The sequence below is a fragment of the Eptatretus burgeri genome, chromosome 7, assembly GCF_056783735.1.
Source record: "Eptatretus burgeri isolate ZD-2024b chromosome 7, Ebu_testis_v1, whole genome shotgun sequence".
Classification (NCBI taxonomy): domain Eukaryota; kingdom Metazoa; phylum Chordata; class Myxini; order Myxiniformes; family Myxinidae; genus Eptatretus; species Eptatretus burgeri.
Window position 1 is genome coordinate 81811203 of NC_140967.1, and position 17611 is coordinate 81828813.

A 17611-nucleotide genomic window follows, 5' to 3' on the forward strand; every position below is an offset into this window, starting at 1 on the left:
CGGGTTACCTAATTAATCATGTGGTTTAATTACCGGGGAAACACGCCCTCGGTACGCCTTGTCCGAACCGGATCACTCTACCGGATCAGATGCAGCCGAGCGACACTGCCAAGGACGTACCGGCTAAAAGGAACGGATCATTAGGAATAAAGTCCAGGCTAAACTTGGATTCGGACCATGCTGGATCAATGAAAGAAAAGACAAAAACAAGCAGGGAACATTCCTAATAATGATTTATTTACAAGCAGGCGAGGAAAAATATGTGGCACAGTGAGATCTATTGGGGTGTGTTGTGCAGAGATAGAAAGAAGTGTGTGGTGCAACAATAAACAGGCAACTTACAAAAGGGGACACAGAGCAGACTTAACGCGGAAATAATAACAATAACAATGATAACAATCTTCTCCAGTCTTACTTAAGGCCCGGTCACACCTTGACGTTTTAGCCAACGTATGCCGATTTTTGAATTTTTTTTCTAAAACGCTGGCACACGTTGAATACGTTATGGGTAAGTTTTGATAACATTGAGAGCACGCTGAAAAACACTGCCATACGTCGTTGTACGTTGGCTTTAAATGTTGTACTTTTTGGTTGTCCTCAAATTTTTTCATGCTTGAAATTTCACGACGTATGCCGGCGTATGACTCACACGTTCCGCTACGCTGGCCACAAGTTGTATGCACGGTCTGCGATCGTTGACAGACGTCAACACATGCTATTTGTAAGTTAATCATAAGTTGAGACACGCCGAGGTAATGTTTAGCGTACCCGAAACTTATTTCTAACCTATGATTAACGTGTTGTTGGCACGTTACACGATCGTTGCCACACAGACAGACGTTACTTTTAAGTTACTCATAGGCTGAAAGACGTCGGTATAATGGATCGTCCTTGCGTCAGCGTCCATGGCCACGGCCAGGACACTTATTTGCAGCATTCTTCAAACTTTTCTTCGGCATGACGAGGATGTTCACACTTCGATGTCTAGCTTTGCTATGATTCCAATTGTCCATCGGCAGCGTCTATTTAAAATAGTCGAGTTTGAGCGTTTTAACACGTTCAGAAGAAACGCTTCAAATTTCCAAACCCCAGCGTTAAAAAACAAAGGCGAGTGACAGCAATTTAAATCGTTCATAGTAAACAATGAAAATAGTTGAGTGGTACCGTTTAAAAGTCGTTGAGTGTAAAAAAAATCCAATTGTTGAGCGCAAGCGTCTACTTTCAATAGTGGAGATGCAGCCATTTAAATCGTTGAGTTTATCATTTAAATCGTTGAGTTTATCATTTAAATCGTTAAATCGTTAAACGCAAGGACGATCCATCATAACCCACACCCTCCCCCTCACACTCACCTACTACTGCCAACATGAACAAACTACGACTAATACTAATACTAATACTGATACTGATACTGATACTGTTACTGCTGACATGGACATCGACTCAAAAAGGACTCGAAAACACTGTTGGGTTCCCCTTTTATGAGCAGCATTTTTATATACCAATTCCCAAAACCGCTGGGAACACGTCTTTATATGGCAGTTGTAAGCTAGAAACACGTTAATTTATTTTTTTTGTCGACCGGAAGACGTCATTGGAATACGTCTACATACGTCAATGTGTGTTGGGACTACGTAAAGAATTGGTTCAAAGCACGTCAAACATAAGTTAGAAATAAGTTTCGCGTAAAAAGACATTACCGTGACGTGTTTCAACTTATGAGTAGCCTTTGTGGACGTGTGTAAGCGTCCACATATCGTGTGTAAAACTTATCCCCATCGCATGCGAAACGTGTGTCATACGCCGAGTACGTCCAAAAATTTTGAACATGTTTAAAATTTCTTGACGTACTCTACTTACTACGACGTATGATAGCGTACTTTAGCGTTCTACTCACGTATACCAAACTTACTCATACCGTATTTGACGTGCCCCAACGTTTTAGACACATTTTTCTTAGGTCGGCATACACTGGCAAGATCGCCAAGGTGTGACCGCAATGTTGACACTTCCATTTCTACGACAGTTATGATTCGAATCGTTGGGCGTCAGCCTTTTAATAGGCTACGTCACGACATCGTCGGCGATGCGTGCAACGCGCTATGCCTAAGTTAGACTATCGTTGGACATCGGTTGTGTAGGCCGACAACAGGTTCAGCATTCGTTGTATAAGTTATCTATAACACAACGAAACGTTCTGTGTCCGTTACCAATGCGTTATACATAAGACCAAGTCGCTATGAATACGTCCGAATCTTTAAAAAAAAACATCAAAAGTTCAACGTAAGCCAGCGTTTTACATACATTTTAATACGTTGCCATCGCTGGCTAAAACGTCAAGGTGTGACCGGGCCTTTAAGCAGATAGGCACCAGCACACATACACGCTCACACACAGACACAGAACCCGATGAAGAGGGAGTTTTGCAACCGGGGGGGGGGTTGAGGCTATGATCTCGGTACCTGTGCGCCCAATAGCACGACGTGCTACAATAAGTTTCGGGGGGGATGCTCCGGGGTGCGGTACCCGACAGTGGGCGCGTTGCCACTGGCCCAAGCCGCACGTGTGGAGACTGCTCGTGAAGGACCTTGAGTGGAGAAGGGGCAGAGTCCAGAGGGCGAGGGTGGAGCAGTAGGCGGGTGGGGTCGACGTGGTGTGGGCGGAGACGAGGAGGCGGAGTCGAGGAGCAGGAGGCGGGTCGTGGCGGTGTCGACGTGGGCGGAGACAAGGAGGTGGAGTCGAGGAGCAGGAAAACACAGACAGACCGGGCAAGAGGGACTGCCCCGACTTTTATAGGGCCTACAGCTCGGGGGGAGGGGCCATGCCGAATCCAAACGTCATCACCCGAATCGGGCGCTCCGATTGGTCCCGACCCCTCACGTGGCCCGCCAGCTTGGGCCGGAAACCGCCTCACTTCGTTTCTGGCAAGGCCACCCCAAATAGCGGCAATATTGCGCTCCGAACCCACGAGATGACAAGAATCACCCACACCGAAATTGGCACGCGAATCATCCTGCAAAAACCCCCGGGTGACCGATTGAGGGTCCTGCATGCCCGTTCGGGCATTCAACCAGCGTCGATCAACGCGCTCGTTACGCGTGCGCCAACGTGGCCTGCACTGTACATTCCCTGGCTCGATCGCAGCCTCGCTAGACACAGAGACGAGAAGAAGTTCACCATCCGTGGAGAATCCACCGCTGCCAGCGAGGACCGAAGGTACATCGCCATGGATAAATCCATGCACGTTTCACGAGCGGCGTACGTGTCTGCTTTCGAGCACATTCCATACAGTGCGCGCGGTTCCGCCATTATGCACGTGGCCAGCACTCGCGTTCACACGACTCCGCTTGCGTGTGCACGGGGCGAACACCAACATGCGTCGGGTATTGAGGTTAAAAAAAGAACAAGCTGATTCTAACCGCACACTCGTATCCTGCTCAACATGGCGTGGATTCGGCTTTATTGGCCTCTGTACGTGTTTCGTGCAGCCTGGGCGTCGTGCTGGCCGTGTTTCTCGTGCCGTGAAAAACACCATTCGTGCAGCCTCTTAAGAGGTATTTATTTGCATGCCTTTCTAATGCAATCGGCAATTCTACCCAGACCATCGGAAGCCCGAGCCGACAGTCCAGCACCAACTAGCACACCACATGACTCACTGCTGTTTCCCCACCGCTGTGCCACACGCGCTGGCCTCCAAGGCACACGTGGCTGATTTACCTCAGGAATAATCAGAAAAGAAGAAGAGTGGGGATAAAATGAAGGAAAAAATGATTGAAGCAACCCTAGCTATTAGATCATCACAACGCACTCCCTTGTTAGTCCCCTTCCTTTTATTTAGCGGAACATCTACACGTATAATAATGGAATAACTGTCTTGGGCCACCTATCTGTTGTATGCATGCGGTTCCGAGAACCGCAACAAATATATATATATATATATATATATATATATATATATATATATATATATATATATATATATATATATATATTATGGATCTGGAAACCATTTGCATTCAACATACAGGTCCCAAAAGTCAGTTATCCCATTAAGTACATGTGTCGTCAGATCCCTTTCCTTTTGTCTAGTGGGAGAATCAAAAACGTGCATTGCGACTTCTTTTAGTTAGGTTATTAAATCTTTACATCTAACAACCAACAAGCCATCTGCATGACCCCTCGGCCCGTCACGATCCACCGCCAACCGGCTGCACCACCAACGTACCATTGCAGCATTATACTGTTACTCATCAAGTTTGACCCCGCGTGGAAAGAGCGGTTGGGGTTTCCCGGCAGGGGCCAAGGCCCCGCCCTGGAAAGGTGGGCCGTAGGACCCTGCCCAATGAGGGGTGGACAGCGAGGCATTTTTCGCCAAGAGCCCCTCCCCGTGGTGGGAGGAGATATATCTCCGAGACTCTCTGAGTAGGGAGGAGTTTTCACGGTGGTTGGGTCAGGCAGTTTTTTTTGTTCACGGTGGCTGTGAGCAGTCTGGTTCGTTCTTCACGGTGGCTGTTACGGGGAGAGAAGTTCTGTGGACCCCGACTATTCGCCACGCGAGCTCTGCCATGAGCCACGAGTCCCACACTGACGACCTTTGGCAGGTGCCGCACTACAGAGCATGCTTTCCCTCCAACGACCAGGTACCCACCGAACTCTGACCCCCAGCTTGTCCCTCATCATGGCTGCGAGGGTCAAATAAAGACTCTGGGGTTTCTTTTTTGTGTGTGTGTGTGTGTGTGTGTGTGTGTGTGTGTGTGTGTGTGTGTGTGTGTGTGTGTGTGTGTGTGTGTGTGTGTGTGTGTGTGTGTGTGTGTGTGTGTGTGTGTGTGTGTGTGTGTGTGTGTGTGTGTGTGTGTCTGCGTGTGGGCCCGTTTTTACGTAGAACTGAGTAAGTGTTTTTGCTTATTGTAAATATTTCCCTGCTTGCATATTCGCGCCAAGTCTTGCCTTTGTCTTTATTTTACTGTTAATAAATTTATTAGAAATGTTCTCAGTCCGTTTGTCCCTTCTTGCATTGGTCTAGCATGGTCCGGGTCTGAGAATAAGCGGGGTTTCATCCCCGGTAATCCGTCTATCATAGCTGGGACGTCCTGGGCAGGCCCCGCTCGACTACAACGAGCCAGAAATGTAGGTGGCAAAGCGGTAGTCAGTAGTGTGAATCTACCGCTGCCGGTAGAGTAAATCTGGTTCGACCAGGCGTTCCGAAGGCGTGGCTTCCCCCGAAGTATAAATCGCGTAGCTACTTGGGTAAATTGGTTTTAGACAAACAGACCCTACGATTTGTATACATACATACATAAATATACATACATATATAATGAGGATGAATTGATTGGATTTTGATTAAAATCCAGATTTGGATCCTCAAATTTTTTTAATGAAACGGAAGAGCAAGAAGTAATCTGAAGAAGCAAAAAGCAAAGATGGAGTCATCAGGGGGAATCTGGACAGGATTTGGGTTTCAGCCACTACTCCACAACCCTCAAACCCATCCAGGCACAGCCAAGTGAGCCTCACAGAAAAATTTCTACAAGAATTCACTTCTCCTTCGAGAGATAGATAATCTTCATTCTTCACCATTGAGGGATAGAACCAAAAACGATATATAGATATATCAAGAAGTTGTGGACAAGTTATGACCAAACTAGGTGGATGAGTTGGTTAGGTGACAAAAACAAGCAGATTAGATTTTGGTTCATGTCCAGATCCAGATCTGGTCTCTCAGTGGGATAAAAAAAATGTAAACTGTTCAGCCTGGCAAAGGTATGCACTCCACCAAATGCTGTTCTAGTTTAGCTCGGTTATCAACATTTTTCAGCCTCATTTTGAATTTGGCATTCTCATAGGAATCATTAGCGTATGATGTTGAGATCCCAGGTTCAAATCCCATATACCATGGTCATTTGTCCATCATCTACAAATCTCCATCTTAACAATAACGTTATCAAAATATACTGATGTCTACGAATATCTTTGTCCTGTCTGTGATTTACCTATGAGCTCCACAAAAGATTACTGGCATATTGCAAATCAATAAATTATTGGTATTATTACTAAATTATTGTAAAAGTACTTCTTGTAAATGACTGCATCTCAATGAGCCTTTCATCAATGTAATGTATGCAAAATATGACTGCACAGTACTCTGGGCCCATCGATAGAGGCGCTCATATGCCGCTTCTTCATGCAGAGCCATCTGTTCCATTATCTCCAGTCTGTGGATGCATACGGATAAATATTTTTTTGAAGCACAATCATTATGATGGATTTTATTTTCACATACATACTGTAAATTTTTCATCATTTTGTCAACAAACAAAATATAAACAAGAAATGTAATTTCCTGAAAGACTCATAATTATATCATTGTATGCATCTCACCCAGCTGTTTGTTGATTTGAGCGAAGCAGAATCTTTACGTCATCATGAATCGCCTTTACACGATCCAACGCATCAAAAAACTCCTGCAGTGAAAATGCTTTGTTTTATTAAAATGATAGCTCCCCTAACACGTGACACATCATCAGCTCTTGTTCTAAGTATAGACAACCTGAGTGACAGGCTCACGCAAGGCCTGCTCCTCCTTAGGCTGCAACTGAAACTTGGCCAGGAAAGCCGCAGCTACCTCCGCCTGCACTGCCAACATCCGTCTGCCAATACAAAGGAGTAAAACACCAATGATAAATGTGCTGCCAATGGTAGTAATTAATCCAAATTTCAGAAAGCCCCTGTAGCACAAAAAATTTAAATGGTTGCCTGTTTGGCATTCACTTTTGTGGGTTGTATCGGTCTGTTGTGCACTGAACTGGAAGGCATCTCCACCTGAGCACACGGCTCATGGTTCCGGGATCTCAGGTTCAAATCCCATATACACTGTATTGATTTGTCAATTGCAGTCATAATGCCCATGTTGAGGGGCAGCAAAGGAGCGAGATAAAAATAGGAGAAAAGTAGAAACCCTTACCCCTCTGCCTGGAGTTTGGTTGTCTTGCTAATGAGACCTTGAGTCTCTTCTTTCGTGGCCTGTAATAATGATAAAATGCATATGTTACACATTTCCCTTATAACAATGAAACAACATTTGCAATGCATATATATATATATATACACACACACACACACACACAAGTAGATGTGTGTGAGTGTGTGTGTGTGTGTGTGTGTGTGTGTCCTCCAAGACTCCAAAACCATGAAACCTCGCAGCCTGAAACTTTTCACGCATACCAAGGGAACTCCAAGGGAGCGCATGAGTGAAAATTGGGTGTTTGGGTTTATTAAAACACCCCTTTTGAAGATAATCAACAGCCTTATTTAATTATCCTTTATGAGGCGCATCCTCGGCCACCTCGCCCTCTATGGGGTCTTACGGAATATCCTGGGTTACCTCGCTGGGATCTGAAACTACAATATTTTTTGGCCTGCTCAACCATGCCTTGACTTGGAACAGGCCTCAACGATTTCTTAATGATCCTTTTTTGGGGGTTTTTTCCACTTTCCTCACTCATATTATCGAATGCCTGATCATCATACCTACGAATCGCTGGATACATTGCAATGCTTAGAAACGCATGGTGGCACCAGTGTTCGTAGCTTTATTTAATTCCCGCACATGCCATAACCTCTAGAATCTCTTAATCTGAGCCAAATTTCAAAATTTAAACTTCTTTAATGACTTCAGCAGTCGTTCTGACTGCTAAAAAAAAAAGTGTTCATTTGTCCAATTCGGACATCGCTTGACATTCCAGGCATCTACGGGCGCATGGTGTTTATATCTCCGATTGGCGATCGCTAATGGCTTGCCAAGCCAGCCATTCCTTATCAACCGTTTGGTTGGAGTACTTGCTTGAATGCTTACGCCACCTGGCGAGCACTCTCCAATATTCGCAGTTGTCGATAAAAACATTTTTAAAGTGGAAATATATAGATGTGGAAACATACAGACAGAGAGAGGCGTTTGAATAGTCTCGCATCCCCTTCGGGGCGAGACTAAGAACTGTGGTGTTGCCTGCGGGCATGCAGGGCGGGGCATGATGATGGGAGGAGGGGTCGTCGTGGTCATCGTATCTGCAAGGAATATAAGGTGTGCGCGCCGCCTGAGGCGTCGTAGTAATGCTGGAGTCGCCCGGCTCGTGAGTGTGCTGAATGCGTAATAAAGGAGAGCCGCGGGCAAAGTACGCCCGCGCTTGTGCAACACAGCCCGGCTCGACTGTTCTCCCGCTCGTGTCTGCCTGCTAAGCATCTTCTATTCAGTACACCACAAGAACCACTTGCTAAAACCACTGTTATCCCATCAATAATAAATTAATGGATGTTGACAACTATACCAAATGCTTTACACCAACAGGACATGTGTGATATATGTCATCTTTGAGTTTTCAACCATGAAGAATAGTTCTTCAACACCTTTAAATTCAAGGCCGCAAGAGGAAGAAGAAAGAGAAGAATAAAAAACAAAGGATAGCTCATCCTTCTACTCAAGGCATTTAAAACTTAACAGCATTAAACAGCCAGTATCAGTGCACTCGTAATTAACTAGCAGTTTAAAGCAAGCTGGATACAAGAAAAAGAGCAATCAGAGATTGCAGACCATCGTCAGGACTTGTTTTGTGTGATGTTTGTGTGGTTATGTGTGATGTATTTTGTGCGGCGTTTGTCGACTGGTGTGTTATGTAATTAATAAGAGACATAACTAGAACTGCCACTGTAATGTCAGTCATGGCATTTGTCGGTTCGTAAAGATTTACAATACCATGAATGTTCTAGCAGATGTTCTGGGCAGAACTCGGAGAGAAGGGTCTGGGCACTGCTCAGAATGGATGCTTTTGCATTCTGGGAAGCCAAAAGCTTCGGCTTTTTGCGAAGGTTACAGCTGCTGCAAGCTGACATCACTCTGTGAAGCTCACATTGTGTTGTAAAGCTTATACTGCGTTGAGAGGTTCATATTGAGCCACAAGGCCATCGGTGTGACCAGGCCCATTCTACGTTTTATCTACATACAAACGCCACTCGTTAAGGAGGATTTAAGTGATCAGTATAGCTCTCTATGTCGCTAATTGTAAGACTTCATGTAGCAAGAAAGATTGGAATGTATTTTGTATGTATTTTCATGTAAATGCATTGCATGTCACGTACAGTGGGGAGAACAAGTATTTGATACACTGCCAATTTTGCAGGTTTTCCCACTTACAAAGCAAGTAGAGGTCTGTAATTTTTTATCATAGGTACACTTCAACTGTGAAAGACGGAATCTAAAACAAAAATCCTGAAAATCACATTGTATGATTTTTAAATAATTAATTTGCATTTTATTGCATGAAATAAGTATTTGATACATCAGAAAAACAGAACTTAATATTTGGTACAGAAACCTTTGTTTACAATTACAGAGATCAGACGTTTCCTATAATTCTTAACCAGGTTTGCACAGACTGCAGCAGGGATTTTGGCCCACTCCTCCATACAGATCTGCAGCTCCTTCAGGTTTCGGGGCTGTCGCTGGGCAACACAGACTTTCAGCTCCCTCCAAAGATTTTCTATTGGGTTCAGGTCTGGAGACTGGCTAGGCCACTCCAGGACCTTGAGATGCTTCTTACGGAGCCACTCCTTAGTTGCCCTGGCTGTGTGTTTCGGGTCGTTGTCATGCTGGAAGACCCAGCTACGCCCCAACTTCAATGCTCTTGTTGAGAGAAGGAGGTTGTTGGCCAATATCTCACGATGCATGGCCCCATCCATCCTCCCCTCAATACGGTGCAGTCGTCCTTTCCCCTTTGCCGAAAAGCATCCTCAAAGAATGATGTTTCCACCTCCATGCTTTATGGTTGGGATGGTGTTCTTGGGGTTGTACTCATCCTTCTTCTTCCTCCAAACACGGCAAGTGGAGTTTTAACCAAAAAGCTCTATTTTGGTCTCATCAGATCACATGACCTTCTCCCATTCCTCCTCTGGATCATCCAGATGGTCATTGGCAAACTTCAGACGGGCCTGGACATGCGCTGGCTTGAGCAGAGGGACCTTGCGTGCGCTGCAGGATTTTAATCCATGACGGCATAGTGTTACTTATTGTTTTCTTTGATACTGTGGTCCCAGCTCTCTATAAGGTCATTGACCAGGTCCTGCCGTGTAGTTCTGGGCTGATCCCTCACCTTTCTCATGATCATTGAGGCTCCACGAGGTGAGATCTTGCATGGAGCCCCAGACCGAGGGAGATTGACTGTTATCTTGAACTTCTTCCATTTTCTAATAATTGCGCCAACAGTTGTTGCCTTCTCACCAAGCTGCTTGCCTATTGTCCTGAAGCCCATCCCAGCCTTGTGCAAGTCTACAATTTTGTCCCTGATGTCCTTAGACAGCTCTCTGGTCTTGCCCATTGTGGAGAGGTTGGAGTCTGATTTATTGAGTGTGAACAGCTGACTTTTATGCAGAAAACGAGTTCAAACAGGTGCAGTTAATACAGGTAATGAGTGGAGAATGGGAGGGATTCTTAAAGACAAAACTAACAGGTCTGTGAGAGCCAGAATTCTTACTGGTTAGTTGGTGATCAAATACTTATTTCATGCAATAAAATGCAAAGTAATTGTTTAAAAATCATACAATGTGATTTTCCGGATTTTTATTTTATATTCCGTCTTTCACAGTTGAAGTGTACCTATTGTTACGGCTGTGGAAATTCGCATTACACCATGCAGGGCCCATAGGTGAGATATCTCTAAGTAAATGTGTAGTTAGCCCCAAACCCGTTGTTTAGAGGGAATTTATGTGATCCATTCGGGCTGCGACGCTTTGAGATAGCCGTTTTTCTGTTCTATCTTTATTTTGAAACAACCACGTCTCAACCACCATCACACAACAACCACCAACCACAACGCCGCTTCACAACAACCACAACCACACCTGCCTCTCAACAACCACACCATCCTCACCACTCCGCCAGCAACCGTCAACATCTCCACGAACACAAAAGGGGAACAACAACAACAACTCCCACCCGGTTTCTCTGGTAAACAAGAATGACGGTTGGAAACTCAACTCCCGCCCCGATTTTTCTGGTAAACAAGAATGACGGTGGGAAACTCAACTCCCGCCCCGATTTCTCTGGTGGAATGTTCCCCCCCCCCCGCGTGCCGCGAAGGGAGGGGCGGGGTGCCGGGGAAATAAAAGGGCGCACGGAGGCGCCGCTAGGAGGAAGTCAGGTCAGAGGAAGTCAGGTCAGAGGAAGTCAGGTCAGAGGAAGTCAGGTCAGAGGAAGTCAGGTCAGAGGAAGTCAGGTCAGAGGAAGTCAGGTCAGAGGAGGTCAGGTCAGGGCGGTCGGTGAGAGTGTAGGTATCAGTCGGCGGTTCATGGTCTTCTGCCCGTCTGGGTCTTGGAGTAGCGGTCCGTAGAGCGACCCGCTCATTGGAGCTTGCAGTCGGTGGAGAGTCCGGACGTCGCGGAGGGGACGCGGACTGGAGGTGCCGCTCTGCCAGCTGTGTCGCACGGACCTGCGCGTTCGTACAAGGAGCGCCGGAGAGAGCTCGCCCACCATCGCACCGCGAGGGTGCAGGTAACCTGCAATGGTCTCGTGGGACTCGTTCGGTCTGCCAAGTCCCACGCCATAAAGGCCCACAGGCCCCGTCTGCCCCCTTGTCTTTGAGGGTGGCCTTTTCTTTTGTTTTTGTATGGATCTTATAGCGCCGTGTCTTGTAAAGTAGAACTGTATAAGTGTTGCCGTGTGTACGCGTTAGTCGGTCGTATTACATTTGCTTTTTGTGCATAATTGTTTTAATTGCTATATGTGTGCTCTCCGTGTGTCGTGTAAATAAAGTGCTTGCATGTTGAACTGTTCCCGTTTCGCTTTGTCTTTTCTCCATTGACTCTCCATCCTGCTTCACGTAAAGGGTTCGTAGCGGGTGCAAGATCCCGGTAATTAATCTGAACCGTCGAGGTCGACGATAACACCGCTCGGTTATCCCGCTAGTACGGAACGGGCCGCCCAAGCGGCTCATGTCCGGAGTCGACCTGCGGCGAGGTACGATCGCCCGGTTTACCATCCGCGTGGGTACTTAGGAAGGTCGAGTTTGGCGAACAACCCTATCCTACGCAGGTGGCCGATTGGCACACTTGTGGTGAGGTCGAAAGACCCACCCGTGACTGGCTCCGGGCGATAGTTCCCGGAGGGTCACGACTGAATTGTCCGTCCGGTGGGCGACGTGCCGCGATTCGAGTCACGTGTCCGTTCGCACGCCGGCGGGTGCGAATTCGCAACACTATGATAAAAATTACAGACCTCTACGTGCTTTGTAAGTGGGAAAACCTGCAAAATCGGCAGTGTATCAAATACTTGTTCTCCCCACTGTACATTCATGCCATTTGCATAACCTATTTCGATGCCATTTGAGGTCCGTTTCCTGTTTGTTTGATTTATTGTATTTGATTTATAGTGGAACTGTAATGCATTTCTGAAGTATAGTTGTCACAAAACAACAACATTCCTTTCCAGTTTCACGGAGCTTTCCGGAGCTCTCGAAGCTTCTTTGGGATTGAATAAATGGCCGAAAGCTTCTGTATGAACACTACTCCTTGTGTCTATATCTGTGTACGACATCCAACTAACCTGCAATACTACGATTATGAAACCTGTAACGGCGGAAAAGCGCTTGCTGCCGTTAAAGCCACTGCATAACTGTTGGCAGCGATGACCGGGTCCCAATAAATCCTGCTTTGATGCAACACTGCTTTGATCGGACACCTGACCCTGACCCATGATGTTTATTATTATTCAATTGAATTCAGAATGGGATTAAAGTAAATGCAATTTAAATCAAATGGAACACCAAATAGGTAAAGTCCTGCATTGGAGTAATCAGAAGAAAACCAAGCAAGCAAAAAACAAAGATGAAGTCATCAGGAGGAACCTGGATAGGATTTGCATTTCAGCTGCTACTCCTCTACCCTCAAACCCATCCAGGCACAGGCAAGTGAGCCTTATTCAAAAAATAAAATTAATAAAAAAGAACCCAGATCAAAAAATAAATAAATAATTCTGGCTGCCAGACAATGAGTTTGATCAGGTTGAAATTTAAAACATATATTCCCCATCACTATTATATCACAATTGTGAAGTTTCACGTCGATTCATCAAGCGGTTCAAGGGAAATCGTTTAAAAAAAGATTTTTGCTCAATCCAATATGGTTGCCAGACCATGTGACATCAATTATTCGTGAATACCCTGATGTCCCCAAGGGTTGGGGAACATTTGCATGAAGTTTCCAATCGATCTGTCCAGCTATTCTGGAGAAGATTTTTTTTTATAGCTTTTAGGGTAAATCCAATATGGCTGCCAAACCATGTGACCTATGACATCACATGTGTGAAAATTTTGTTCATGGGTAGGCGATCATCCGTGTAATGTTTTGCCTCGATTTGTTCAGCCACTTCAGAGAAAGTTTTTGAAGGTTTAAAAAAACAAACAAAAAAAACAATATGGCTGCCAATCACGTGACCGATGACATCATCAATTTTTTTTTTCTCTGGACTATTTTATCCCGAGATGGCCCTCAAAAATTTTCATACTGATCAGATGTAGAATTCTTCATATGCAATTATTACATCACGATGAAGGCACCTATGACAGCATAAAAATCACATGCCTCATGAGGAGTACTCGCTATGTGCCAAGTTTCGATTTTTTTTCCTTCGTGCGGTTTTAGAGATACAGAGGTCTAAAGTTTTTCCATTTTCCAACATGGCTGCCACACCATGTGACCTTCGACATCATAATTATCAATGAAACATTCTACATGAGTCGTCACTCCGATGGTGAAAATTTCGTCTGAATCGGACAAGTGGTTGCGAAGAAAAACACAAAAGTTCTGCGCGGACAAACAGACAGACAGAGAAACAAACAAGAAAAAGAGCAACCAGAGATTGCAGATCCTCACCAGGACTTCTTTTGAGTGGTGTATTTTTATGGGTTTTAGGGTAAATCCAATATCGCTGCCAAACCATATGACGTACGATATCATATGTGTGAACCTTTTGTTCCTCATGGACAGGCAGTCATATGTATAACATTTCACCTCCAATCTGTTCAGCCACTTCAGAGAGGATTTTTGAAGCTTTTTAATTTTTTTAAAGAATAAGGCTGCCGAATCACATGATCGATGACGTCATTAATTTTTTTTTTTTCCGTGGACCATTTTATCCCTAAATGACCCGCAAAAATTTTCATACTGATCGGATGTGGCGTTCTCCATATGCAATTATGACGTCATAAAAAAAATCACCCTCATTCCACATGAGGAGTACTTGCTATGTGCCAAGCTTTAATTTTTTCCTTGGTGCGGTTTCAGATACAGAGGTCCACCGGTTTCTAACACTGCTACCACACCACGTGATCTATTACGTCATAATCATCATTAAAACATTCTACATGAGTAGTCGCACAAATGGTGTAAATTTCATCTCAATCCGACAAGCAGTTGCAGAGAAAAACACAAAAGTTCTGTGTGGACAAAGAAACAAACAAACAAACGGACACAAATGCAATACCCTCTCCTTTGGCGAGGGTAATGAGCCACAGTATGCAACCATAAACTGACCTTAAGGCAGTTGCTCATGTCTTGGCAGGCCTTGTTCATCGCTTCCACATCAGCAGTGACATCTTCCAATGCCTGCAGAACATAAATCATTTCATGAAAGCACTACATTTCCCCTTCAATGTGGTGACGCAACTTCCGCTAGCTTCAAAATATAGCAAAGTGCAGTCCAAATTTTTGGGATAACAGTCCTTCCATCCCATTATGAAAATGTACTCTTCGTACCGATGACTGGTTATGACTTTTTTTTTTCTAAAGTGCTCAATAATAACTGCAAATCTGTATGAGGGTGCTTCAATTTAACTTAAACCTTTGTTTATACATTTGACCAAACTCATGGACTGGCAGGATAACCCGAGAGCAATGCACGAGCCTTTGAGCTGTCTTGCCTGGGTTTGAATCTCAGCCAAGCTATAAACGAACTACTAACTGTCATCCTGGTGGTACAACGAGCATCAGTGTATACACCATACCTCAGTAAATTATGCAACTATAGAGGGCTGAATTCATAATTTAAACCCAGTCAAGTATGCTTTGGTTTACAAAAACTAAAGGCCCGGTCACACCTTGATGTTTTAGCCAGCGATGGCAACGTGTTAAAATTTATGTAAAACGCTGGCTTACGTTGAACTTTTGATGTTTTTTTTAAAGATTCGGACGTATTCATAGTGACTTGGTCTTATGTATAACGCATTGGTAACTACACAGAACGTTTCGTTGTGTTATAGATAACTTATACCAACGAATGCTGAACCTGTTGTCGGCCTACACAACCGATGCCCAACGATAGTCTAACTTAGGCATAGCGCGTTGCACGCATCGCCGACGATGTCGTGACGTAGCCTATTAAAAGGCTGACGCACAACGATTCGAATCATAACTGCCGTAGAAATGGAAGGGTCAAAATCGCGGTCACACCTTGGCGATCTTGCCAGCGTATGCCGACGTAACAAAAAGTGTGTCTAAAACGTTGGGGCACGTCGAATACGGTATGGGTAAGTTTGGTATGCGCGAGTAGAACACTAAATACGCTATCATAAGTCGTAGTAAGTAGAGTACGTCAAGAAATTTTGAACATGTTCAAAATTTTACGACGTACTCGGCGTATGACACACGTTCGCATGCGATGGGGATAAGTTTTACACACGATATGTGGACGCTTACACACGTCCACAAAGGCTACTTATAAGCTACTCATAAGTCGAAACACGTCGCGGTAATGTCTTTTTTACGCGAAACTTATTTCTAACTTATGTTTGATGTGCTTTGAACCAATTCTTTACGTAGTCCCAACAACACACATCGACGTATGTAGACGCATTCCAATGACATCTTCCGGTCGACAAAAAAAAATGAATGTGTTTCTAGCTTACAACTGCCAGATAAAGACGTGTTCCCAGCGGTTTTGGGAATTGGTATATAAAAATGGTGTTCATAAAAGGGGAACCCAACAGTGTTTTCGAGTCCTTTTTGAGTCGATGTCCATGTCAGCAGTAACAGTATCAGTATCAGTATTAGTATTAGTATTAGTATTAGTAGTAGTTTGTTCATGTTGGCAGTAGTAGGTGGGTGTGAGGGGGAGGGTGTGGGTTATGATGGATCGTCCTTGCGTCTGCGTGTCCACGGGTAGGTTCATAGGCTGCCACTCAACGATTTGAATGGCTGCATCTCCATTATTGAAAGTAGACGCTTGCGCTCAACAATTGGATTTTTTTACACTCAACGACTTTTAAACGGTACCACTCAGCTATTTTCATTGTTTACAATGAACGATTTAATTGCTGTCACTCGCCTTTGTTTTTTTTTTTGTTTTGTTTTTTTTGACGCTGGGTTTTGGAAATTTGAAACGTTTCTTCTGAACGTGTTAAAACGCTCAAACGCGACTATTTTAAATAGACGCTGCCGATGGACAATTGGAATCATAGCCAAGCTAGACATCGAAGTGTGAACATCCTCGTCATGCCGAAGAAAAGTTTGAAGAATGCTGCAAATAAGTGTCCTGGCCGTGGCTGTGGACGCTGACGCAAGGACGATCCATTATACCGACGTCTTTCAGCCTATGAGTAACTTAAAAGTAACGTCTGTCGACGTGCGGCAACAATCGCGTAACGTGCCAACAACACGTTAATCATAGGTTAGAAATAAGTTTCGGGTACGCTAAACATTACCTCGGCGTGTCTCAACTTATGATTAACTTACAAGTAGCATGTGTTGACGTCCTACAACTTGTGGCCAGCGTAGCGGAACGTGTAAGTCATACGCCGGCATACGTCGTGAAATTTCAAGCATGAAAAAATTTGAGGACAACCGAAAAGTACAACGTTTAAAGCCAACGTACAACGACGTATGGCAACGTACTACGACGTATGCCAGCGTGCTCTCAATGTTATCAAAACTTACCCATAACGTATTCAACGTGTGCCAGCGTTTTAGAAAAAAAATTCAAAAATCGGCATACGTTGGCTAAAACGTCAAGGTGTGACCGGGCCTTAAGCTTGAAGTGTATTACAAAAAGAGGTACTTGTAATACTGTCACATCAGAGTAATGCAGACCGTCTGAGCCAGAGGTCTGAAGACCTCCACAAATGCTGAAACGATATTAGAATTTACTGTGTTCTATTAATTGTAATACTTTCCCCAAAGATCGCCCAAATGCAAGGTGAAACTGGCGGTGGGTTGCACGCGAAGGCAAAAGGCGAGATGTTTCTTATAGTTAAATAAATGTTTATTATAAAATAAATGTGGGGGGGGGGGGGTAAGGAATGACAGGGCGATAAATAAATACGGAACAGGCCTTCTTTCAAAAGACCCAAGAAAAGGAGAAGGAAAACACAAGCTCGTGTACAACAAGCAAAAGTACCCGTCCCGAGTGATGAGAAAAGTAAAAGTTAATCAATATAAATTATTTCATGGACTTTAAAAAGGTTAAAAATTGTGTTTCACTCTTGGTTTCACACAGAACCAAAGCTCTGAGCTACTTATACTGCCAACTGTGAAATTGTGGTGCAACATCGGGTATAGGAGGTTGGATTTGTCG

The 17611-nt window shown here is 44.5% G+C and overlaps 1 protein-coding gene across 2 annotated transcripts in view; it reads right to left on the reverse strand.

Moving 5' to 3' along the window:
* Positions 1-17611, reverse strand: part of COG6 (component of oligomeric golgi complex 6) — a 76150-nt gene that overhangs the window by 53406 nt on the left and 5133 nt on the right. For both annotated transcript variants that reach the window (XM_085889254.1, XM_085889253.1), the window contains exons 3-7: positions 14578-14649; positions 6965-7023; positions 6551-6650; positions 6382-6464; positions 6145-6215 (exon numbers count right to left, since the gene is read on the reverse strand). In XM_085889254.1, the coding sequence (XP_085745380.1) occupies positions 6145-6215; positions 6382-6464; positions 6551-6650; positions 6965-7023; positions 14578-14649 (385 nt within the window). The remainder of the gene's footprint in view (positions 1-6144; positions 6216-6381; positions 6465-6550; positions 6651-6964; positions 7024-14577; positions 14650-17611) is intronic.